The 27,432-nt window shown below is 44.1% G+C and overlaps 1 protein-coding gene across 7 annotated transcripts in view; it reads right to left on the reverse strand.

Annotated features, from left to right (window-relative positions):
• Positions 1 to 1,538: 1,538 nt before the first annotated feature.
• The window catches only part of LOC145355351 (uncharacterized), a 63,474-nt gene continuing 37,580 nt past the window's right edge, over positions 1,539 to 27,432 (reverse strand). For 5 of the 7 annotated variants that reach the window (XR_013888970.1, XR_013888967.1, XR_013888971.1 and 2 more), the window contains one exon: positions 19,609 to 26,548. Coding sequence is in view for 2 of the 7 variants with exons in the window: in XM_080207333.1 (XP_080063459.1) it covers positions 2,348 to 2,587; positions 26,349 to 26,548 (440 nt within the window). In the remaining 5 variants the exon portion in view is untranslated. Of the gene's footprint in view, positions 2,588 to 10,454; positions 15,390 to 19,608; positions 26,549 to 27,432 lie in introns of those variants that run through there. The other 2 variants (XM_080207333.1, XM_080207342.1) reach the window with 2 other exon arrangements.

Here is a 27,432-nt window from a genome sequence, read left to right on the forward strand (position 1 = left end):
AGGCAGAGGCAGATAATTTTACTAAGCTAGAAGTGGAAAGCCATAGTGATGAAGAAGATATTGGACAGAAATTCAGTGTCTTGCTGACATCAGAAACCCAAGGTGAATGAAAATACCAGCACTGGCTGACATGCTGGTTTCCCAACTCCATTTCCAGGGCCAACAATTTTTACCAAGGCAGTTTTGGGGCCTGGCAGGGCTGCCCCTCCACTGAAGTAGATAGTCAATTAGATTTATTAAGAACTTTGAAAAGGACATTTACAGGTGGCTGACTGGACTTTCTTAACATGGTGGGCAGCAGTTTAGCTAACTGGAAGTATGCACCCAGTGACAAGTCAAGGGCCAAGGTGGGAGTTGAGGAGGTGGGTGTGGGGAGGGCATGATGGGGCACCACACCAGATCAGCCTGGAGGTTCTCCGTGAATACCTGAATGTGAGGGCTGCCTAAAGAATTTTCCAATCCCACTGTCATCCATGACACAGGGGAGCTGCTTCTTCTGTTCTTTTGATGACATTTTTAAACAACTTGCTGAGAGGGCATTTACCTACAGAAGCACCCTCTCGGTTAGATACCCTTTACTGCAACCTATTGCTCCTCTCAGGCTGAAAGACTTCTGACTTATCTTTCAGTGTCAGCTGTCACCCTTAATTATACACAGAATCTATCTCCATATCAATAACGGGGTTGTTTCTGTCAAGGTCCCAATTCAGTGTCTGTTTCCTCCTCAGGGAGGGATTTGGAACCTTTAAACAGTTCCTGTTTCCCAGCCCCAATAGTGTTGCTATGTAGCAGAGACTAGAACAAGGAGGAGAATTGGAAAACAGTTTTTCAACCTTTATATAAATAGTAAAGCAATTGCACATACTATTGCATGTGTAAGAATGTCTTTATACAAACATAATTTTCTTTTATATACCAGTTACTTCAACAAAGACCAAACCCCTTTCAATAGAAATGTTCTGAAAAGCATTATTTGAAAATGCTATCAATCAATATCAGCCCTTTAAAGATAACTTTATCTCACGGCATTCCTAAATAACTCAGTGCGCGGTTAGTGTGATTCTTCCAAAAGCTGATTTCAATCAATTCTATTAGCACAATTTTAATTTAAAATTTCAGGCTCTTGACAAAGGAAGGGCAAAGATAAAATGTGTCAAATGTTGTGTATTGCTTCCTAAAGATAGATGTGTAAAGCATAATCAGATCTGTAAAAGATTACAAGGGAAAAACGATATTTCCTTCTAGGTCATTCATGCATACAAAGTACATTACATTGGTTCTCCATTTTTAAGTGTCATAGGAAAAGGCATTTCTACATAACAGTAAGTTTGTATGATTAATGTTACTTTCATTGTGCCTCCTCTTTTCAGCCTCAATGATGGGTTGAGCCTGCCAACTGGAATTTTCCTAAAGTTCAAATCTAACCTTCATAACAATGAGAAATTATTGGACCAATGCAAATCAAATAGCTTAGAATGCAGAAGGCAATAAGAAGATCAAAAATGGAGGGCCAGACTGGATACAGAAGACCACAGTTGGGAATTTCTGTAGAGTTGTTCTCTGTCACCATAATTCACTGGGGATGCATGTAAACAAGGGCTTCAATTTTAACCCACTGACGGATGGGAGAGGGAAAGGGTTTTAAAATATTAGGATCAGCAAACTGGTCCCATTCCTAGCTGCCTTGATATTTCCGGTAGTGATTCAGGCACTGGGCATGGCCCATTAAAAGTACAAAGAAGCCTATTTAAAATGCAGAAGTTGCAACCTGACGACGTATTCAGCAATGGAATTTATTTTTAACCTCACCACAGGAGGAGTGCTGCACTAGCAGCAGAAGCAGAGCAGAACAGCCCACTGCACAGAGATGTCCAGTTCTACATTCTGCACCCTCCCCTTTCCTTCTCTATGAACGGTATGCTTTGTCTGTATAGCACAAGAAACAAAACTTTTCACTGCACATCGGTACATGACAAAAATAAATCATGACGTGGAGATGCCGGCGTTGGGCTGGGCACAGTGAGAAGTCTCACAACACTAGGTCAAAATCCAACAGGTTTATTTGGAATCACAGGCTTTCAGAACGCTGCTCCTTCATCAGGTGAGTGGACAGGTAGGTTTCACAAACACAGCATATGTCGGCAAAGGTACAATTGCAAGACAATGATGGGAATATGGGTCTTTTCAGGTAATCAGGTCTTTGCAGGTATAGATAGAAAGATAATAACAGGTCAAAGAAGTATGAATTGTCTCAAGCCAGGACAGTTAGTAGGATTTTGCAAGCCCAGGCCAAATGGTGGGGATTACAGATAGTGTGACATGAACCCAAGATCCGTTGAAGCCACATTCATGCATGCGGAACTTGGCTATCAGTTTCTGCTTGGCGATTCTGCGTCATCGCATATCTTGAAGGCTGCCTTGGAGAATGCTTCCCCGAAGATTGGAGGCTGAATGCCCTTGACTGCTGAAGTGTTCCCCAACAGGAAAGGAACAATCCTGCCTGGCGCTTGTTGAATAGTGTCCGCTCACCCGTTGTCGTAATTTCTGCATGGTCTCGCCGATGTACCATGCCTCGGGACATGCTTTCCTGCAATGTATGATGTAGGCAACGTTGGCCAGGTCCCATTAGTATGCACTGTATACCTGGTGGGTGGTGTTCTAATGTGTGATGGTGCTATTCATGTCGATGAATAATAAATTGAATCAAGTCAAATTAAATCTGATAACTTTGCTGGCTTTTAAGCTCTTTGTGAGCAAGTAAGACAAGAATGCTTCCCTCCAGTGTCCGCAAGAGTCCTTTAGCCTCCCCAACCCTGAGCACAGCCCTGATCTTTCAGGCTTCATTCTGCCCATCCTAATTATGTCCTGGAGTGTTCCATTCCCACTCTAGTGGCTATGAGGGGCTATACCCATCAATCCCCAGTTGTGACTTTCCAGATGTGAGGACATGTCAATGTGAATAACAACTGGGGTCGAATTCTCCCCCAAAAATTGTCAAATTTGCATGAAAATTGGAGTAATTCCCATTTTTTTCAGTGGGAGTTCAGAGAAGAATCTCCCATACTTGTGCACTGCAGAAGCCAACAGCATGAATATCATTAAGCTGAGTGGGCCACTGCACATGTGGCGATGGCCTGTCAGAGCCAAGATCAGCGCATGTAGATTGAAGAATGGCCCCGCACAGACGGTCTACTGCAGCCCTCACAACGGTGACTCTCTGCACCTTCTCCCCCACAGCTCGATCGCTGGCTCCCTAACCATTCCCAGGCCAGCCCTGACAACACCCTTCCTCCTGGCCAGCCCCGATTTCCAGTGCTGACCGCTCCCCTCTCCAACTGACCCTCCCTCCCCCAGCCTGTCCCAATAGAACATAGAACATATGTCCTATGTGGGAAATAGAGTGGGAAAGGAACACTCCAGGACATAATTAGGATGGGCAGAGTGAAGCCTGAAAGATCAGGGCTGTGCTGCCCCCCCTTCCTTACCCCAATGATCCCTATGCAGAGTGCCAGTGGGAGCCCTCCCACCCAATGATCATCCTCTTGGCAATGCCCTATGACCAAAGGGCACTCCCAAGGTGCCACCTGGGCATCAGTATTTTGCCTCTTGGGCAGTGCCAGGGGCCCAAGCTGGCACTGCCAGGGTGCCAATGCCCAGGAGGCACAACCCCCTTGCCGCCAATCCTCGTGGAGGCCCTGATTGCTCCCCCTTCCCTCCAGTGGAGTTGGGCCATTAGCTCCCTGAAGGTGGGAAACTACTCTGACTCCTACTGGAGTGAACCATTTTGGCAGGGGTGGGGGAGATGCTAGTGGGCCCAGGTACTTCAGTCCTGATCCCGCTAATTACATTTAAATTATATGCAAATTACTATTTAAATTGTCTTTGCACATCCCCACTGATATCCGCCGTGGATCTGATACCGCCAGAAATCCGGTGCTGGGGAGGGTGGGAGGGGAGGGGGTGTGGGAGGGGGTCATGTCTGGGCAGTGGCCTGGCACTGCTCTGGTACTGCAGTGCCAGGGACTGGTATACAGGAATGCCAGGGGATGGGGGGGGTGGTTTGGGTGCATGGTGGGCTGTCCTACTTTTACGTTTATGGACCAGGGTGGCCTTTAAAAATGGGATCCCAATCTTTAAACAATCTGAATAGCTGGCAGAGCATTGTGGGACCCACCTTTGCAATTTTTGTACTAAGTTGTGAACAATATGGTGGTGAAAGCCACCAGATAATGGTGCTTTTCCCACCTGCTACAACACTGCAGAAAATTGGAACTTTCCACCCCATGGGTCTAGGTTGTATGTATTTCCATGTTGAATTTTTGTGAAGAGAACAATGGGAAATGAGGTTTTCACCAAATTAGGAGAAAATCCGTTTTCATGGATTCAGTTGTTCAAAAGAAACCCAGGAATTTCTCAATGGAAATCAGTAACAAACTGAGGTTAAATGTTTATTTTTATTAGTCACAAGCTTAACCTGCATTGGGAATTTGATAAATGTAAATGAGATGATCAAAACCTGCATTAACCGTTCTCAGTGTGCTGCTGAACATTGATACCAATTAGCAGGACATTAGGATGGATATCTTGAGGGGAATGTTAACTGAGAGGACTGTTTGGATTTGGGAGAGCTTTGCAAATTGACAGAAGTACAACTGGAAGCTAGTTCAGACATGTTTCGATGTGTGTGCGTAAAGCCCTCTGGTGAGCGGTTGTTAATTACAATATTGAATTTGGGTTTCCAGGTTCATGGCAGTTGCTGCAGAGTTTACTGCTGAGGAAAGGATCGCTCCTGTGGTGATACAACGTTTGGACTCTGTTCCTTTAACCCCGTATCTCAGCTCCATCACTTCACCCAATCCTGCAATTCATACTGAGTACCATGTGCTCTGAATTTACTTCAGCACATCCACTAAAACAGCCCTCTTGCATTTTTCACATACAAGCCAGCTAGCCAGTTCTCCAAGCCCCCGAATCACATCTGAGAATGAAGAGGCTCAGGAAGAACCATCACAGTGCCCACCCATACCCCCCATCAGTGCAGCGACACACACCTCGGGGTCATTTTCTGGAGAATATGTCACTGACACATCCCCACTGCAGTCAGAAGCAGGGACAGCCTAGCATTCCCTGGGCTTTGTGCACTTCCTCATCTTCATTTTCTGAGGCCATCTCCACCTCCACTTTGCCCTCTAGACAAAGAATCCAACCAAGTTAACAGATTACCACAATAGCTTCTTAGGAAGATAATTTAACATTTGTTACAAGGCCATATGATATGGTGGCTACCTTTACTCCTGCTAAAACGATGGGAGTGGGGGGATTTTTGGTGGGATGGGAATAATGGCGGAAGTGAAAATTCCAGCGGGATTTCCCATAGCGATTGTCCCCACCCCCATCAATGATTCAACAGGGTGGTGGAATGTTCAGGGTGCCCTAATCTTTTAAACCCTAAGTTGCTCGTGGGGCAGGCTCAATCAGGATAGCCCTGAGTCAGATGCTCTTTCGGAGAGTCAGAGCAGACCCAATGGGCTGAATGGCCTCCTTCTGCATTGTAGGGGTTCTACAGTTCCATGAAAAAGAAGAATCATGCGCTTTATTACTCAAGAAATAAAAAGAAGTCTCAGAACGGAGCAGGAATCTTAATGAAATAAAGATGCAAGCAATGTTCAAGGTTACTGGCCAATCTCAGATTAAGGTCAAAGGAAAGCTTTTTTATCTGTTTGTCATACAAGTTTATGCCTCGGCACAAGATCACATTGAGCAGGAAATTGAAGTTTTTATGGTGACCTCCTGAAGCATTATTATCAAGTTAAATGAACTGATGTGGTAATTGTAATGGGTGAATTAATCTCTAAAGTTGGTGAAGGAACATCAGGAACACATATCAGTCAATATGGCCTTGGATTGCAAAACAAAAGAGGAAAGAGAGTGCTATGATTTTGTGAAGAAAATGACCTGATGGTGGCAAATGCCTTTTTGAAGCAACCAAAAAGACTGTAAACGAGAAGAATCCAGGCAATGTGTGTGGAAGTCAGATAGATTATGTAATAATGAAAGAACATTTTAGAAGCAGCATAAAGAATATTCATAGTATGCAGCACAAATATAAATTCAGATCATTGTTTCCTTGCGGCAAAAGCAAAGGAAAATATCAAGAAAGAAATGCAAATATTTAGACCAAGACAAGTTGAAGGATGAGCATGTCAGAGAGGCTTTCTCACTTAAAGAAAAAAAAGTATGAATGTTTCAAGACTGAAGAAATAAACAAGGAGGTTTCAGATTCAGATGCAGAATACAAATGGAAAGATACAAAGGAGAACATACAACATAGCATGATGGAAAATTTACCAAAATGGAAAAGAAAAGGAGACTGGGTGTAGATACAGATGGAATGTTCACAAAGATGCTAGAAAGGGGAAAGAAGAGAAATATTCCTGAGTATGATACAGTTGAAAAGGAAATAAAGAATGCATGTAGGCAGACTGAGGAGGAATGGCATAATGAGGTGTGTGAAGAAGTAATGGGGCTGGAAAGGAATCACAAAATGGAGTACATCTAATTCTCTGAATAGTCCAGGAGTATAAATTTGAAGTAAGAAATCACAATATGCTCCAGAAGGTGAAACTTTTAATAGATAGAAAGAAAGGGAAAATGACAGATAGTGGATACATAAAAGAAAAAAGATGGTAAAATTTGAAAGGGATGCAAAAGCCAAAAAATGGAGAGAATATATAAGTGAATTGCATGATGGTCCAAATCTAGGAAGTCCTCAAGATATAGAAGCAAATGAAAGACCACACATTATAATATCAGAAGTAAAGAATGCTTTTGAAATTACTGAGTGCAGGAAATGCTCTAGGCATAGATGCAATAACAACATAACATCTAAAAGCTCTCAGAGAAACAGAATTAGAAGTGATAACAGAATTCATGATCAAATATGTATCAAAGGATACATTCTCAGCAACTTGAGACACTCAGTTTTTATTAAGTTACCTAAGGAACCTGAAGCAATGAAGTGCAATCAATTCAGAACTATAAGCTTAATGAACCATGTCATTGAACTGATCTTGAATGTTATAATAGAAAGAAATAATAATTTGAAGCAGAAATTAGTGAAACACAGTTTGGATTTAGATCTGGAGTAGGAACAGGAGAGAGAATATTTGAAGTAAGGATGATCCTCAATTTAGATCTAGAAAGAAACAAGAACACATGGATAATATGTATTGATATATATGGGTGGCAAGGTGGCACAGTGGTTAGCACTGCTGCCTCACAAAGCTTCACTTCCCAGGTTCACTTCCCAACTTGGGTCGTTGTCAGCGTGGAGTTTGTACATTCTCCCTTGTGTCTGCGTGGGTTTCCTCTGGGTGCTGGTTAGGTGCATTGATCATGCCAAATTCTCCTTCAGGATACCCAAACAGGCGCCGCCGGAGTGTGACAACTAGGGGATTTTCACAGCAACTTCAATGCAGTGTGAACGTAAGCCTACTTGTGACTAATAAATAAACTTTAATTTATATATGTACTTCAGAGTATGAAAAGGCATTCAGCTGTGTTTATCATCAAAAGCTAATAAACACACTGTTGAAACGTGACATTGAAGATATTGGGTGGATTCTCTGGTCTTGCTACAATGAACAGAAACTGGCTGAGTGCCAAATTCTCTGTCCTCACATGCAGCAGTGGTGGGGTGTGAACAGCCACAGAATTCCAGCCCTAAGATTTATCCACAGCCAATATAGAACAAATAGAACATAAAACATTACAGCACAGCACGGGTCCTTTGGCCCTCGATGTTGTGCTGACCTGTGAAACCAATCTAAAGCCCACCTAACCAAACTATTCCAATATCAAGCATATGCTTATCCAATGACCATTTAAATGTCCTTAAAGTTGGCAAGTCCACTATTGTTGCAAGCAGGGCATTCCACGCCCTTACTGCTCTCTGAGTAAAGAACCTACCTCTGACATCTATCCTATATATAGTGTGCATCAGGCTAGGAGATGGACAATCAGACATGTCTTAATTGAAGAGAGGAGTAAGATAAGGCTGTGTACTATGACCAAGATTATTCATTCTGCACATTAAACAAATAATCAAAGAATTAGATGTACTTCCATGAGTAAAAATTGCAGGTAAGAACATAATAAATTTGTAGTATATTGATGACACCCCACTACTTGCAGAATCAAAAGAGGTCCAATAAAATTTCATAGATTAAGTAAAATCTGGAAACTTCCAGCCCCCTCATGGCAGGTGTTCCCACAGCATAAACAGATCACCCTTGGCTGCCAGCAGGATCTTCTGGAACCACCGAAGTCTACTGTGTTTGCCCATCCCACTACTGTGAAATTGGAGGTAGTGCATTGAGATGGATAGAAAACTGGTTGGCAGGCAGGAAAAAAAAGTGCAAGAATAAACAGATCTTTTTCTTAATGGCTGGCAGTGACTAGTGGGGTACTGCACGGATCAGTGTTGGGATCCCAGCTATTCACCAGATATAATAAGTATTTAGATGAGGGAATTAAATGTGATATTTCTAAAGTTGCAGATGACACAATGCTGGGTGGGAGAGTGAGCTGCGAGGACGATGCAAAGGTCCTTGACTGTGATTTGGACGATTTGACTGAGTGGGCAAGTGCATGGCAGATGCAGTATAATGTGGATAAATATGAAGTTATCCACTTTGGTAACAAAAATAGAAAGGAAGAATACTATCTGAATGGCCATAAATTAGGAGAGAATGAGCAATGAGACCTGGATGTGCTTATACACCAGTCACCGAAGATAAGCATGCAGGTGCAGAAGGCAATAAATAAAAGAAGGCAATGGGTATGTTGACTTTGAGGATTCAAGAACAGGAGTAGGGATATCTTGCTGCAATTATATAGGGCCTTGGTGAAGTCATATCTGAAATATTGTGTGCAGTTTTGGCCTCCTTATCTGAGGGAAGATGTTCTTGCTATAAAGGGAGGGCAAAAAAAGTTTACCTGACTGGTTTCTGGTATGGCAGAATTGATGTACGAGGAGAGATTGATTCGGTTAGGATTATATTTGAGGTTGGATCTCATAGGAACCTATAAAATTCTAACAGGACTAGGCAGAGTAGATGTAGGAAGGATTTTCCCAATGATGGAGTTTCCACAGACAGGGGTCATAATCTAATGGTACAGGGTAATTTTTTTAGGACTGAGATGATGCAAAATTTCTTCACCCAGACAGTGGTAAGCCTGTTGAATTCATTGCCACAGAAAGCAGTTGAGGCCAAAACATTGTATGTTTTCAAGAAGGTATAGCTCTTGGGGCAAAGGGATCAAAGGAAATGGACAGAAGGTGGGATCAGCCATGATCATAATGAATGGCAGAACAGGTTCATGGGGCCGAATAGCCAACTCCTGCTTCTATTTTCTACGTCTATATTTCTATGCTTACAGAGGCAGCTGGTCATTTAAATCATCAGCTGCCATTATTGAAGTGGGGTTTGATAGGTCAGAAATGTGGAACTCTGCTTGTACAGATTAGACCAGGTAAAAGTTTGTCTGAACTTTGTGGATTCATTCAGACAGCCCTTTGCAGAAGTAAGGTACCATTTGGATCTGGTCTCTGGGCACTTTTGGGAGAGATAGAGCACTTTTTGGGGTGGATAAGGCCCCCTTGGATTTGTTAAAAGTGGATATGATTGTTAAAAAAAGTGAATAAACTAATTAGAACTGACAAAACTTTCAAAGAACTGTCAATGGACATCAGAATTGTCAAAGCAGTCAGGGGATTAAACTCCACTGGGTCTTAAATTTTAATGAAGTCTGGTGTTTTTAACAAAATCAGTATGTGATATATCACCCTGTCTATTGACATAATCTGAGGGTTATCATTATAGGATTTATGCTGCATGACCTATTTTACAACCTAATATTATCACAGAGGGGTTCCTGTTAAGTGACCGATTTGATTAGTAGTTCCAAGTGGTTATAGAATAGAAATGTTTGTTTTCGTAAGAGATTAATTTCAATGTATTGAATGGTTTGTTTATCAGTTAGAGGATTTCCTTTTAAGTTGTGGTGTCATCAGTAGATACCTAACTTTATGTTACTTCAGCATGGTTCCTAAGGTTTGTCAATGGTGGATAGTGGATAGGTTGACCTGGGAGGTATGAGGCGGTGGTGGGTGATAAGGGCAAAGGTTGGGGGGAATCATGGGAGGCATGAGTTGGCACTAAACTGACATAGGAGCTATAAAGGCCAATGAGGATGAGTGGGGGCATACGATGGCATGAGGGTAGAATGAACGATGGGGAGTGGGGTGGGTGAAAAGGGCATGGATTAACGTAGTGAGTGTGAAGGACCATGGAGGATGGGTAGGGATATGAAATGGCATTGGTTAGCATGGATGAGGCATGCGGAGGTGAGGGTTGTGAGAGTGTTTGGAGAATATGTGAGGGTGAGGATTGTTTTCTTTGATTCAATCATTTTTAAAAAATTTAATTCAACAAAATACCTGAGCACAGAGGCAATCCTTCCACCCAGCCCATCTCCATGACCAGCAGACTCTGAATTTGTGCAGAAGAGATGAGCCAATTTCAATTCCACCAGGAATTCACACATCTCTACACACCTAAACCATGAGCAACAATCTGGGCCATTGATTTTGTTACTAATCTCCAGAAGAGGAACACACATAAATAAACTAACCTTTCTTCCCTTCTTTAATTACAAAATGTTTTGCTGCTGGGTTATATAAAATTGACCCGACCGCCCAAGAGTAAGAAATACAAACAGTAAAATACAAAATATAAACAATCACAGGCAATAAAAGGTAACACTGTAAAATTGTCTGACATATGATGCTGTGAGATTACATATAGGTGAAACAGGATTCATAGAATCATTGAATCTTACAATGCTAAAGGAGGCCATTCGGCCCATCGAGCCTGCACCAACCCTAAGACCATCCAGGCCCTATCCCCATAACCCCATGCATTTACTCTAGCTAGTTCCTCTGACACTAAGGGGAATTTAGCATGGCCAATCCATCTAACCTGCACATCTTTGGACTGTGGGAGGAAACTCATGCAGACACGAGGAAAATGTGCAAACTCCACAAGACAGTCACCTGAGCTGGGAGTCGAGCCCAGGTCCCTGGCGCTGTGAGCAGCAGTGCTAACCACTGTGTCACCGTGCTGCCCGTTCACTTACAGCTTTCCTAATGTTGCTGTTGTTTCTTCTCCTCCTGCACCACCTCTTGCACAAAATAAAATGGCCAAGGTAATTCCCAGATTTTGCAGCTGCAAGAATTTCCCTGGGGTTTTTTAAAATTATAAATTGTGAAATTATAAACAGGCTGAAGTGGAGCAATTTCTATATAAAAATTGCCTGTATAAATCATGCACCTCTTTGCAAACAGATTACGAAGTCTGAGCACCTGCAGGTGAGTGGCCTTTACAATAATGCTAGAAATGGGGTTTATGGCCTGTTCCACCCATTGCTATTAAGTGGATTCAGATTTCACATTCCTCTTGCTCGTTTATCCAAAAAAATCATTAGGATTTTATTATGTCATAGGATCACAATTCAAATATTTCCACCTGCTTTTGGATGCCTTCTAGACAGCTTGATCCCAGCAAAATGGTGGCACTGGAGCAGCAGCAGGAATGGTAACATAAGTGCTGCTTTTTGATTTTCAGCATCACTACTGTCCTAGTCCCATCCTAGAATGAGGAGGTAAATAGGTTGCTGCATCTTCATGGGTGGTGCCTTTTCAGCTTGGTTTCTGGGAACCTGGTTCTCCAAGGTTACACTACTAAGACTACATCACTCACCAACAGGATTTTACACTCACTGTATACCAGATCTCTGATTTTACCACTAAGCTAAGGGCACTATATTTAGTGGTGTGAACATAGGGATTCAACATGAGTTGGAATTTTCTGACTTTCTTGCCAGCATTATTTTCCAGTCCTGTTGAGGCGAACCCCCCTCCATGGGTTTCTCAGCAGCGGGGAGTGCATAAATGAGAAACCTCTTGATAGCAGCAGGATCAAAAGATCCTCTGCCACAGCAAAACACGCCATGGGGGCATGGAAAATCCTGCCCCAGGGTTTACAAACTGAATAAGTATCAGAATAAGGCCAGAGAGAAAGAGTAGGGCAGCGGAAGTAATTGAATAGTTCTTCAAAAAGTTGGCACAGATACAATGGGATGTGTAATGATCCATTTTCAGAGACTTAATTGCTGAACAAAAGGGGATTTATTTAGTGATCTTCAAGAGTAGAGGCATATATGTAGCTAGCTTTGAAATACCTAAGCGCAGGAGAACTCCTTCTCCTGAGGTGATTCCCCACTCTGAGTTCTGATTGGTCACCTAGGCCAACTGACCCTTACTCTGCTGTGTTGTCATTAAAGGGACAATCAGCACACGATGAATGGCCTCCTTCTATTTTCTGGAATTCTATAACTTTTGCTTACCAATGTCTACCTGTGTGCAGATTACTGTTTTGTTGACTGCCTCTTTAAAATGTGTAGTTTTTCCATTGCTGTTAAATCTGACATTTTCTCCAATCTGTCTGAGTCTTCGTTAGTGTCAGGGGAATATCCTGTGTGGTTTAAGAATGCTCAAAGCACATTATAATTGCAGTACGCCAAGAGAGAATTGTGATCAAAACAAGGACTTGTTTTCAGCAGGCTTGCAGTAGCATGATATTACTCTTTCCATGAATAACATGCTACCCAACTGTATATCTGAATCAACAAGATGGTATGCTTCACCAAAGCTTTGTCTATCAAACAGTAACATCAACTGTATTTAGATAGTGTCCAAAATTCAGTCAAACGCTCCAAGGTGTTTCATTGAAGTATTAGATATATATGCATTGAGCCACATAAAGAGGCACTAGTTGGTTGACCAAAAGCTCGTCCAAAGAGGTAAGTCTTAAAGAGTTTTAAAAGAGGAAAGCAAGGTAGAGAGGTGTAGAGAAGGAAACTAAATTGTAGAGCTTTGATAACTGAAGTGTAGCCACCAATGGTAGAACAATTAAAACCAGTGATGCCCAGGAAGCCAAAATTAGTGGAGGATCGAGATCTCAGAGTGTTGCAGCACTGGAAGAAATTACAGCAATGGAGAGGGGCCAACTCCTGGAGAGGTTTGAAAACAAAGATGAAAATATTTCCATGGCAAATCCAGTGACAGATTGGCTGTTATTGAGACCAGGTCTGAATGTGCAAGCTGTTTATAAAACAAGGCTTTGGCTTGCCATTACTAACTCTAACATTCCATCAGCTAATACCGCATAAATTAAACGAGACTAAAGTAGAGCAAACTCAGCTGTAAAATTCAAATTTGGCTATAAATAACAAACATTTAACTATAAATATTCGTGCTCTGCCTGCTATAGTTCATCAAGCTGGAACTGGCAGAAATGCCAAAGATGATACATTGAAGGTGCAACATGAGGACTAGGGAAACACTACTGTAATTTTGGGAGGGAGAAGTGTGAGGATGGATGTGGGGGAAACAGATGGACATAGTTGAGACCCCTTTTGAGCTCAGTGGCAGGAAATCCTTGGTTAAGGAAAACAAAGGTATCTCAGAAGCTCAGGTATGGAAGGTGACATGTCATGGAACAGATCTGAAAGAGGTATCTGCCTGCTGTAGCCTCCCACCTCTAACTGCAACACCAATCCTTTTACACAGCTCTGTACCTGCTTAAGATGTTTTAATGCCTAACATCTTTCAGTTCTATCGAGAGGTCATTGACCTGAAATGTTGGGCTAGATTTTACGACCCAAAAACAGGTGCAATGGGAGAGATGTGAGCTTTGAATTTAAAAAATAAAGCCCAACCCCAACCTGCCTCCAACCCACTAAATTCCTGGTTTAGTGGAATTGAGACAAGGAGCGAACAATTAACCAGCCCCTCACCAACTGCTAGTGAAAGCAACACAATTGAATCAAAAACTTTCAATTGTGTGCATTCCACAATTTATTTAAGGAATTGCCAATATCAGGGTATTACAGGCATTTTTGTATTTTTGGTGGAAGAATTTTACCTCCAATATTATATAATGTAGTGAAATTGATAACCTGCTTTCCAGGTTTAACAGTTTCCTGAGCAATGGGAAATCTTACAGTTGAAATAATGAAAGGCAGATTCAGGAAGAAGGTAACTTTACCACACTTCACGTGGGCTAGGAAGAGTAGCAGTTTTCCGCCCCCAAGATTAACTTCTTGCCTTAGAGCAAATCTTCCCAAATCGGATGCTCCCAATACGCCAATATATAAAGACCGACCAGGGTCAAGAATCAGCCCCTCAGGTGTTGGAGATCTGACCTCTCCAGGGGTTGGAGATTGAACACTTCTGCTGGGCTCAGACTCCCCGCAACCAATGAGGCTGCATTGAGCCCAGGTTCAATTATTATCACTTCCTCCTCTCTTTAAAATTTACTTATTGGTCACAAGTAGGCTTACATTAACACTGCAGAAGTTGCTATGAAAATCCCCTAGTCGCCACACTCTGGCGCCTGTTCGGGTACACTGAGGGAGAATTTAGTATGGCCAATGCACCTAACCAGTGTGTCTTTCCGATTGTGGGAGGAAACCAGAGCACCCGGAGGAAACCTGCGCAAACACGGGGAGAAAGTGCAGACCCCACACAGACAGTCACTTAAGTCTGGAATCAAACCTGTGAAGCAGCAATGCTAACCACTGCGCCACCATGCCTGACAGTCTGAGGACCAATAGATATATCCAATTAATGATTAGCATGAAAAATAGGAAACTCCCTCTCCTAAACACAAAGCCGCTTTCATGGCCTGGACCTGCTATTGTGCCACCAGCTTTGTCACTGATATAATCTTGTAGCTGAGATGTGAACTCACAGAGCTAGGTGACCAAGGTGCCAAACCTGATTGTTAACATTTCAATCCCAAAGAGGCTGGAAAAGGTTTGGACGTTAATTCACACGCACCACCTTACCAAACTCACTCCTCTGATCTGACATGTAAATTAAGTTGACGTACACATGAGTAATGACTGAATGCCCTTTGGCCCATTATCCATGCCAATTGGAGAAAGCACTGCCTGCACTCCCAATCTTTACATTTCTTTGTGTTAATGCTGAAAAGGAGTGAAGCGAATTACTCCTGCAGTCTCTTTGTAAAGTGCTAAAAATGGCAATGGCTTCAGTGGAACGTACTCAAGCAGATCTTCCAATTTTCTTTCATCTTTGTCTTTGTTTCAATGTTTTGAGTTCAAGCAGGTTGAGGCTGTTCCATCAAACCCCCACACTCCCTCCAACTTCTCCCACCCAGACTCTTTATCAGTTTTGATTTCTGACCGGAACATTACTTTGACTTGACGAGATGGTTGTAATCTTCCAACTATGTTCGGGGCTGTGGGTTTTAATCGAAAAGAAAATAACATGATTTGCATAAGTAGAGCCAAAAGAGGAACAAATTTATTTTCAGAGCTGTTTCCTGTACAATGTACACACTGAAACTAAAAGCAAGAGCCTCTCACATACCTCAATTCATTGCCATTAAATCATGTGGCCTGCTCTTAAATCAATCATGCATCTACTTAAATTTATAATAATGGGGATGCTCAGGTTTTGCTATGAGACCAGATTTGACCTTCCCTCTGTGACTGTCACTGTCCCTCCAATTTCCCTGGACCCTCACAGCAAACAATGGAATTCTTCCCATTAAAACTAATGTGACAGTGGCATGGGAACCGATGCAGGGAGTCAGAGGGATGTAAAGTGGGGACAGAAACAAAAGATAGGGGAAAAGTGGAAGGCAGAGAAACCAAAGACAAAAATCAAAAAGGGTCACATTACATCATAATTCTAAGAGGGCAATAAATGCTAAAAAAAACCTGAAAACTCTGCACCTCAATCTGAGGAGCATTTGTAATAAGGTGGATGAATTAACTGCACAGGCAGTCATTAACTGAAATGATGTAAGTGGGATCACAGAGACTGGCTCCAGGATGACCAGGCTTGGGAACTCAACAACTAAGTGCATTCAATATTCAGGAAAGATAAAAAAAGGAAAAGAGAATAGGGTAGCATCACTGGTTAAGGAGGAGATTAATGAAGGAAGGACATTAGCCTGGATGATGGGGAAGGTGGCTCATCCATGGTTAACAAGACAATTCAGGGATAGTGTTAAAGCCAAAGAGGAGGCATATAAATTGGCCAGAAGAAACAGCAGACCTGAGGATGGGGAGAAATTTAAAATCCAGCCAAGGAGATCAAAGGGTTTAAGTTGGAAGGGGAAAATAGAATATAAGAGTACCCTTGCAGAAAACATAAAAACTGACTGCAAAAATTTCTGTAGTTAAGAGAAAAAGATTGATATAGATAAATGTACATCCCTTACAGTTAGAATCAGATGAATTCATAATGGGCAACAAAGAGATGGCAGACCAGCTGAAGAAATACTTTGGACCTGTCTTCAGTAAGGAGGACACAAATAACCTTCCAGTAATACTAGGGGACAGAAGATCTAGCATGAAAGAGGAACTGAAGGAAATCCTTATTAGTCAGGAAATTGTACTGGGAAAATTGCTGGAATTGAAACTTAATAAGTGCCCAGGGCCTGATGCTGTGCATCCCAGAGTACTCAAGAAGCGGCCCTAGAAATAGTGGATGCATTGGTGATCATTTTCCAGCATTCTCTGGACTCTGGAAGAGTTCCAGTGGTTTGGAGGGCAACTAATGTAACCCCATTTTTTAAAAAAGCAGAGAGAGAGGAAACAGGGAATTATAGACTGGTTAGCCTGACATCAGTGTTGGGGAAAATATGGGAGTCAATTATTAAGGACATAATAACTGTGCATTTGGAAAGCATGACAGGATTTATTCAAGTCAGCATGGATTTACTAAAGGGAAGTCATGCTTGACAAATTTACTGGAATTTTTTGAGGATATGACCAGTACAATGAACAAGGGTGAACCAATGGATGTTGTGTATATAGACTTTCAAAAGGCTTTTGACAAGGCCCCACACAAGAGATTAGTGAACAAAATTAAAGCTCATGGTATTGGGGGGTAATGTATTGATTGGATAGAGAACTGGTCGACAGAGGAAGCAGAGAGTGGGAATAAACAGGTCCTTCTCAGAGTGGCAAGCAATGACTAGTGAGGTACTGCATGGGTCAGTGCTGGGACTTCAGCTATTCACAAAGTACACTAATGATTCAGATGAAGCAATTGAATGCAATATCTCCAAATTTGCAGACGACACTAAGCTGGATGGCAGTGTGTGCTGTGAGGAGGATAGTAAGAGGATGCAGGATGACTTGGACAGGCTGGCTGAGTAGGCAAATACTTGACAAATGCAATATAATGTGGATAAATGTGAGGTTATCCACTCTGGTGACAAGAAACAGGAAGGAAGGTTATTATCTGAATGGTGGAAACTTAGGAAAAGGGGAAGTGCAACGTGACCTGGGTGTCATGGTGGAACAGTTAGTGAAGGCGCCCATGCAGACACAGCATGTGGTGAGGAAAGCTAATTATATGCTGGCCTTCATAGCAAGAGGATTTAGGTATAGGAGTAAGGATGTCTTTCTGAGGCCATACCTTGAGTATTGTGTGCAGTTTTGGTCTCCTAATCTGAGGAAAGACATTCTTGCTATTGAGAGAGCCTGGTGAAGTTTCGCCAGACTGATTCCTGGGATGGCAGAACTGATATATGTTGAGAAACTAAATCAACTGGATTTGCACTCAGTGGAATTTAGCAGATTGAGAGGAAATCTCACAGAACTATATAAAATCCTGATAGGACTGGACAGGTTAGATGCACAAGATGTTCCCAATGTTAGGGAAGTGCAGACCTAGTGGTCACAGTTCAAGCGGTAAGCCATTCAGGAGTGAGATGTGGAAGAAATTCTTCACTCAAAGAGTTGTGAACCTGGGGAATTCTCTACCACAAAAAACTGCTGGGGCCAGTTCATTAGATATGTTCAAAAGGGTGTTGGACGTGGCCCCTGTAGCTAAAGGGACAAAGGGTATGGGAAGAAAGTGGGAATGGGATATTGAAAGTACATGATTAACCATGATCACATTGAATGGTGGTGTAGACTTGAAGGGCCGAATGGTCTACTTCTGCATTTATTTTCTATGTTTCAATACTTCTATTATTCTCCAGCCTCCCCTAGTAATCCTGGATGCCATAGTCATTGTGGTCAATCCTGCAAACTTTCCACCTGAACCTATGGTTGTAGACATCACAATGCCCACTGTGAATCTAACTCTTTGCCATCTTGAGATTGTGTACATTGTCACAAACGAAGGAAGTCCCTCCCAGGACAGTTTTGAATATGTCCTCTTTGTGTTAGCTTTCCCCCCGAGACAGGTGACCAATGCCTATCTGTGGTGATTAATTTTGCCTAATTTGTCATGGAAGACATTGTCATTTTTTTTAACAGTATGAGTAGTTCCCTTACCGGCACTTGAAAATCTCAGCCCAATTCAACTAGATTTCTTAAGTCAATCACAGTCAAGAAGGCTTGGTTCTCATCTCATCAGGATTATCGTTGAGAGCTGGGTAGACTGTTGTCCATAGCTTACAGGTACCATTGTGGTTCTTTTTTATATTGCTTCTCCCACGTAAGTCTTCTTGGCAGAAGTGTTCTCTAAATTCAACTGTTGGGCTTCCTTTCTTAGGTATTGAAACTTATGTTTGCCCATTACAGTGGCTGATGGCCCTGTATCCACTTCTGTCTTAAGTGTCCTGAGTATGTTCCCCCTCCCAATGAGAGTGATCATCTTTCTCTTTACTCTCCTTTCTGAGTGCTAACAATGCAGTGTCTCTCCTCCTACCTCCCTACTCCGTAAGTTTCTATGCAACCTCTCCCTCATGTGCAATCCTTTCTTCTCTCCCACCTCCATGAGTCTTTGTACAAGCGGTACCCTCTTGTGTTAAACTAATACAAGCCTTCCCCATATTCCTGAGTCTGTGTGCTTCCCTTCCAATTCATATAGTTCTGTTCCTATACTGTCTCCTACTGTGTCTATGTTCCTGTCTTTCATGTTGTGCTGAAGCTTCCCAACTCTCGGTCTCCCCTCTGCCTACGATTGTTTCCCTTTCCAATCCCTTCAATCCTACCTTTGCCCATTTTCCCTTGTCCTCTTCCTTCCTTCCCCCACCATCCACTTCCTGAGCACCCTACTGCACCTACCCCCCCTCCACTATTCTCCATCTGTGTGTCTACCATCCCAACACCCATAACTAACACCCTTTCAAACAGAGAAAGGGAATGAGCAGAACAGCTCTATACCCATACCAATATAGCATCTAATTGGCTTTGATGAGAACCTGGAGTGGCTCTGCTGCAGGTAGGCTGTGAGTGTTGCAGTCACCTCAAAGTCAACAGTGAAGTGAGGGCCAACAGCTGCACACCACTTAGATCCAAATGTCTTTCAGACCAGACTAATTTCCCACTGGGAAATGGGGAAGGGAACACAATTCCAGTGAGTGATGAGAGGGGCAGCATGGTGGCATAGTAGTTAGCATTGCTGACTCACAGTGCCAGGGACCCGTATTCCATTCCTAGCTTAGATAACTCTCTGTGTGGAGCTTGCACATTCTCTTCGTGTCTGCGTGGGTTTCCTCTGGGTGCTACAGTTTCCTCCCACAGCCCAAAGATGTGCAAGTTAGGTCGGTTGCCATGCTAAATTGCACCTTAGTGTCTAGGGGCCCAGATAGGGTAAATGTCTGGGATTACGATCAGTGCAGACTCTATGGTCAAATGGCTTCCTTCTATACTGTATGCTTACATGTAAATTGGGTTGCCATCATGGGTCAGTGGTAAACCTGGCCCACCATCTCTGTGGCATGGAAGTGGTGAGGGGAATATTCCAAAATGTGTTCCTGCTGGCAGGTTTTCAATTTTTGGCTTCTCCCTCCAAATTTTTCACAAATCCCACTGGAGGCTAGATGGGAAAACTCAGCCCTGAGTGAATGAATACAATATTCTTCACTCTTTTTCCCAATGATGAAGTTTCATTGACTCACATTCCCTATTCAGATTGTTGAGTGCTTTCCTGTGAACAAGGAAAGCATACTATGCAAATATTTTCTGAAAATAATCCCTGAGCCATGTCTTAAAAATAACTCATAAATGGAATATAGGTTAGTTCACAGTTGTGGGTGGCAGTTGTACGTGACAGTTGTGTAGTTCTACTTTCCATACAATTTAAAGTAGAGAAAGCTCAGTCAGATTCAGATAAGAATCCAGCATTAATGAATGCATTATGTTGCTCTAGTTGAAATCAGTGACAGCACTGTGACAGCTAGCTGAAGGGTACCCTCATGAGTAGATTCAGTGCATTTTTAATTAGGTAAAAGCAGAGACAAGAGTTACATTTCAATGAGGATTCATAATCGCTGTAATAACATTTTGGCAGTATTCTTGCTGAGAACGTGACACTCACAAGTTTAAGTTTCAAGGTTTTGATTTTTGTTTTTAATTTTATGGTATTGTTACCTGCACCAAAGCAAGTAAAAGCAGGCTGTAAATTGAATGGGATGCCAGATTCCTCGCTTACATTTACAGTGGCAAGTGGGCTGGGTGGGAGTTAAGCCAGCAGCAACCTCAGTGGGGATAAATAAGAACTGAAGGCTCCAGTGGGGCAAGGGGCAATGGTAAACCTCACTGCTCTATTTTCCCTGCTACAGTTACACATGATTTGCATAAGGACAGCAGAGGAAATTCCAACCTTGACATGTCAAGACTCCTGTGAGTAATGGCTGCAGGACAAGTGATCTAAGGTCAATTAGTGCCTGTAAAATTGTACCCAGTATGTATGAACTCTTCAATTAGCATCCCAAGATAACCAGACTTTTAAGTCTACATGTCTGTAGGCTCTGGGTCTGAATGTAGCCTAAATTGAATATGTGAAGTACTCACAACTCCCAACTTTTACAATATAGCAGTTGTACTTTGTTACATACAACTGTTGATGAAGGGTCTCATGAGACAATCAAAGAATGCATTTACACTTGGTAAAGAAAAAAAAAATTTAGTTTAATCTTTATACTGCTTAGCACTCACATCCTACACTATTCATTACTTTCTGGAACTCACCTTCACTAGATCTGAAACTTTCTGGATTTATATGCCTCTGTCATGCCATCTGTTTTCTTGCCTTTAGAAGCCTCCTCTATTTCTGGCATACATTGGGACTGAACTTGTTATGACAGGGTACCTAATAGCATCTGCCAATGGTCGTACTTGTTGCTCCACACTTCAGCTCAATGTCATTTCATAACAAAACTGCTGGAAGAATGAGGCGATATGATGCACCAAGGGTATCTAGGCTTCTGGAACTTCAGTGACAAGACAACCAATAGGGTATCTCCATAACCAATGAGGTGTAATGGTTGGGAAATAAATAGTGGAAAGTCCAAGAACAAGAATAAATTAGAGTTGGTGAATTCAATCTCAAATAAGATGCATGAAGGGAATTAAAGAGAGCGAAAGAACAAATGGATTAACAGAGAAAAAGTGAATGTAAAGGAAAAGTAAGTCAAAACATGTTTACCTTTTGATGTCCCCTCAAATAATTCACAGCCTGAAGAAAAGAGACTTCTAATACTTAATACTCGGTGCTGGAGAGGTTGATAGTCATTCATCAAGTCATTGAAAGGAAATTTACACCCAGCTCTGTGTATCTGAAATCCAGTTCATACCTACTGTTCAAATGAACCAATTTCAGAACACTCAATGCCATGTAAAGTTGATGCAGACAGTGAAATGCCATTTTATCAAGGTTGGTGGAGGGAGAATCAGAGCAAATTAGACAGGAACTCTTGGATATTTACATTTAACTGTGCATCTAGACCACAGCTGAAAATGCTGTACTATTTACACATCAATACAAGTGAGTGTCACTGATGCTCACTATTATTGATATTTTGACAGTAAAATCTGGCTCAATGTCTTCAACCATCCTTGGAGGAACAATTTTGAGACAGCACCTAATTGCTTCAGATCCAACGGATTACTTTTCAAATATATCCCTGAAATTGGGCTCCACAGTCAGGAGTGCCAACAGTCCAGGAGCTTCAATGTCTGTAAATGGTACATAAGGTGTTCCCAGCCACTTCTGGTATGGCTGTGCATGCTCCCTGTTAGGGAAGACACAATGTGGAATTGTCCCATGCGTATGCCAGAAGCATTAGTAGGAGTGGTTGAACTGCAATGTCAAACAGCTGTTCCAGCTGATTTGATGCAAATTTTGGGAAGATGAACCATAAGGCACAGTGTATGCCTACACTAATCATTCAGAACTGAATGTGTGTTCAACTTCATGAAAGGCCAACAACAAGTGCCATTTAAAGGGACAACCATCCAACAGGTAGACAAACTTCTTCAGTGACAAATTTTATACAAGTAAAATGGCTTGTTTTTGGGGGGCTTTTGGTGAACTGGTGCATCCATTCAGGGAGGGCAGAGGCTTTGGTCACCTGTCTGCATAGAATCCCACAGAATCATAAAATCCCTACAGTACAGTAGGATGCCATTCAACCTATCAAATTTGCACTGACTCTCCAAAAGAGCATCTTACCCGAGCCCACCTCATCCTGTTTGTGCAACCCCTCACATTTACCCTACTAATTTGCCTAACCTACGGATCCATGGACACAAAGGGGCAATTTGACATGGCCAATTCACCTAACCTGTTTATCTTTGGATTGTGGGAAGGAACCAGATCACCCCAGAGTAAACCCATACAGACACAGGGACATGCAAACTCCGAACAGACAGTTACCCAAGACCAGAACTGAGACAGTAATGCTAAACTGAACACTCAGGGCTTGATTTTACCATCACGTTGCACCCATTTGCGCGTGTGAAAGCTTGGAAAAATCGGGCATGAGGCGAGTAATGTGATCTGTGCCTGCCTCCGTGCCAGTTTCCTCTTTACCAAGGCCCGAAAATGAACTTGATCGGTACTGCATCCGAAATGGGTGCAACGGCCATTTAAATGCATTTGAATTGAATTGGTTGGCTACACACCTAACTTTACTAGCACTTCTCCCTTTGCCACCGCATTCATCAATCTGGAATTGGCGTGAAACATGCTCCATAGAAGTCCAATTCTGGCGCTCCATCAGTGAGGGTTAGTGAGGAGGTAAGTACATAGTGCCCAATGGCTCTCTGCTGCTCACAGGTGTCCTGTTGTTGCGGCCATTTTCTTTCCTGGGTCAGTGGGGGCTCTGTGAGTGTGTGGGGGATGGAGGGCTGTTGCCAGCAGAGTCTCCAGATGTCCGATTTGTAGTATGGACCCAGGTCTCAGCATTGACCTTGGGTCTTGCAGTGCTGCTGGGTCCTCATGAACTCAGCTCACTTCCAGCTGAAGGTTGTGCATAAAGCCCATGCAGATAGCACTACTTCAGCCTCTCAACTTTTCAAGGAGCTGTGATTGTGGGGAGCATGTGGCTGGGAGGATTGGGGGAGATATGGACAGTGACTGTTGATGTGTAGGCATTCCTTAACTTCTACATGTGTTCCTCTACACCTCTCCCAACTACCCCCCCACCCCACCCCACACACTCCCTCAGAGTGACGAGATAGCTTTTGCAACGCAGCCAATTGATCTTGCTGTTCTTTTGGTTGCTGCTGGAGCTGAAGAGGAATTGAGGGCACAGAAGGCCCAAGCCTTACCACTTGCAGGAGTGGAGAGAGATGACCACCAGAGGCAGGAGGTGGCTGCCATTCACCTGGGGGTTGGCCGGGGGAGAGGCAGGGGATTACACACCCTCAGTGGCTGTCAAGTTGATGGCCGCTCTGAACTTTTACGCGACTGGCTCCTTCTAAACCCTAAGCGTCGATGTATGTAGCATTTCCCAATCAGCCGTTCATTCCTGTGTCAAGCAGATCACATAAGCCCTGCATGCCCGGGCTGGGCCGTACATCAAATTTAACCTGGACCGTCAGGAAGCTTTGGCTGCAGTGTTCGCAGCCATAGCAGGGATGCCTAATGTATAGGGGGTGATCGATTGCATACACATCACCTTCAAGGCCCCCCTATAGAATCCACAGAGATTCACCAACAGAAAGGGGTTCCATTCCCTGAATGTTCATCTCGTGTGTGACCATAATATGACCATCATGCACATCTACACAAGATATCCAAGTAGTATGACCGACAGCTTCATAGTCAGGAGCTCGGACATCCCGGAGGCATATGAGGAGGAGCCCAGGCTGCGGGGGTGGCTTGTGGGTGATATGGGCTACCAGCTTCGGATATGGCTAATGTGCCTGTGTCTGAGGTGGAGACCTGCTATAATGAGGCCCATGTAACCCCCTGCGCAATAGTGGTGAGGTGCATTGGGCTCCTCAAGATGTGATTCTGGTGCCTGGACTGATCTGGCGGGGTCCTCCAATACAGCCCAGGGATCTCTTTCCACATAGTGGTTGTGTGCTGTGCCTTGCACAAACTGGCTCTGCAGAGAGGTGACTTATTGGAGGAGGAGGAGGAGGATATGGAGGCTGAGCAGCCGGGCAACGCTGGGGAGGATGAACAGCAGGATGTGGCGGATGAAGAGGAGGAGGACAAAGAGGAAGAGCATGCCGTGGAACTAGGCACCGGAGGCTGGCGACCCAAATGAGGTGTGCGAGGGCAGCAAGGAATACCCTGATAACCAGGCTGCTCGGTCGCTAGGTGATGGCGTCTGTGGGTTCCATCCCCCCCACCCACCTCACCAAATTCCTTCTATATCCTGCAACATTGTCACACCAGAATGGTGGGCCTCAGCACTCTATGTTAGAGAGCTTTGTGGCAGGCAGGAGGGTGATGATGACTCGCTAAGCACTATTATGTTGATGCGCTGGTGCAAACTAGTCTGACTCCAATCTGAGCTCCATATGTACGCTGGCACCTGAGCCCACATCTGTGTAGTGGGTAAGGGATCTGAAACCCCCACACAGAGCCCTGGGTGGATGGGGTGGGGGACAGGAGGGAATCGCTTCTGGGGTCTGGGGAATCAGTGGCTTCCTTTTTTCAGTGACACAGCATTGAGGGGCCTCCCCAACTGACATCAACATGAAGTATCAGTCCAACGATCATCAATGGAAGGCGATTCCTATTTGAGACAAATCTGAGACAAATTAGTCGCAGGTAGCTAGTGAAAAATCATTTAATTGCAATAAAGGTGTTTAAGACTTTCTAACATAAAAACTTGTGAACAGAAAACATTAAGGTGCTGAAATATCATTCTACCTAATGTAGCCCTTCACCCATGCCACCTCAGTGCGACTACAGCTTCCTAACCTTACGTGGCCTACCATTGCATCTCAGTGACTCCCCAGAATGTACATCAGAGTTGGAGAGGGCCAACTGCCTAACATGTACAGTGGCCTGTGATGCACTTGGTGGGCATCCTCTGGAGGCTCTGGACCTTGAGGGCCCTTGCCTGCTTCCAGGTGTCTGGGATGTTTCCATGACACCCTCTTCATCCCGTTGCTCCTGAGACACAGGGGGGAGTCAGAGGTGTAGCCACAGCAACAGTTTCCTGGCTAGAAGGCCCCAGCATGGGCTCGAGCCCTTCCTCCTCCCTTGAGGTTCCTGTGGATCCCTGGGCCACTCCGTGGGACAGCCGTGCTTCTGCAGAGAGCTCCAGAAGGCCCAGCATCACCTGATACTGCCAGTCCTGGAGGACCACCTGCGTCCTACCCATGGTGGTGGAACCCCCTAAGATGGTCACTTGAGTTGGGGCCCAATTCTCAATGGCAGCAGCAAGTGTCCTCTGAGACTGGGCCATGCTCTACAAGCCCTCAGCTGTGGCCCTCTAGGCCGTGTTCTCAGGGGCTGCTGCCGTAGTTTGCAATGCCTCAGGGCTGTCCCGCTGGCTCTCCTGCAAGCTCTTGAGCCTCTCAGCCATGGGAATCTCAAGAAGCCTGATCAGTGTCTCAGATGTGGCTTGCTATGGCTCAGCTGCGGCCCTCTGGGACTCTGCTGTGGCTCACTGTGACTCTGCCATCGCTTGGAGACTGCCACTCATGGTGAGGATTCCCTGCCCCGGGCTTTCCACTGTAGACGTCACCCTTGCAGTGTTGGCCTGGGAAGCATGCAAGAAAGGCAATAGCTGGTCTGCCTGAAAGCTGTGGGACTCCTTCTAACAGCCGCGCAGTCGTCCAGTGTTGCCGTCAGCCCCTCCTGCATTCCCCGGCTCTGTTGTTGCATCTCCAGCAGCTGAGGGAGAAGTGATCTCAGCAGCCCAGCATGTAGCCTGAGGCCAGCCGAGTACGTGCCTCTGGCAGGCCCCCCCGCGTGCTAGAGGCTTCGGGCGTTCCCTCCTCTACCCAATGTATGTTATCGGATGTGTCATGCTCACCAGAGAGTGACCCAGAAGCCTCAACTGGATCCACCAATGTGTTAGTTTTTGGGATGATGAGTTGTGAGGTGAAAGCTGACGCCAAAAGGTCCCTTCACCCATATCCTCCAAGGATTCGTCCGAGCTGTCGTTATCAGGATGGGTGGAAGCTGTAGCCGGGGCCAGTGGTCCAGGAGGCTCTGGGGCATCCAGCTCTGTCCCTGCAACACAGGACACAAGGTTAAGTGCAAGGGAGGGAGAGGAATCCGAAATGCCAAACACATGATTCACATGTCTCCATTGAACATAGAACAAAGCACCAAAAAAATTATATCACAGAAACAGGGCCTTTCGGTCCTTCAAGTTTGTAGCAACCAAGCTGCCCACCTGATTTGTAAACCCCTACCCTTCCTAGGACCATATGCCTCAACTCCCGTCCCATTCACATAGCTGTAAAGATGCCCTTAAAGGTCACTTTCATATCCGCATCTGCGAACTCCCCCAGCAGCGAATTCCAGGCATCCACCCCCCTCTCAGTGCAAATAAACATGGATCATACATCTCCTTTAAACATTGCCCTTCGCACACGAGAAGTGAGTGGAGGAATGACAGGCGCTCACATCTTGATGGCAACCCAACCATGCTGTTGCTGACAGCCTGCATCTCCCTTCCTTTGACAGCTCCAGCACTCATCCTCAAAGGGGGTGAGGACCCAGAGGTCTGGCTCACCACCCCCAGTCTTCACCCTCACACAGATCTTATAGTCGGCCTTCTCCTGTGGAGACAGAAGGAGCCAGGAAAAAATGATAGTGTGACTCCTGCAGAGAATCAGGTATGGCCTTTAGAGGGCAAGTGCAGTGGGGCACTTGGGGCGGAAAAGAAGGAACTGCTTGGACATCAGGAACTGGAAACATGCAGGGTGCTGGGGGATAGGAGGATCTGGGGGAGATTTGGGGGAACATGCAAGATGGAGTTCACGGATGAGATCATTGAATTATTTCTGGCATTGCTTCCCGGTTGCAGGGGGGAGAGGGATGGCGGAGTGAGTGAGTGCCTCAGTGATTGGGAACAGCGGAGAAAGACAGAGGTGTCACACCACCATTGG

The sequence above is a fragment of the Carcharhinus amblyrhynchos genome, chromosome 2 (assembly GCF_965287045.1).
Source record: "Carcharhinus amblyrhynchos chromosome 2, sCarAmb.v2.hapA, whole genome shotgun sequence".
Lineage (NCBI taxonomy): Eukaryota > Metazoa > Chordata > Chondrichthyes > Carcharhiniformes > Carcharhinidae > Carcharhinus > Carcharhinus amblyrhynchos.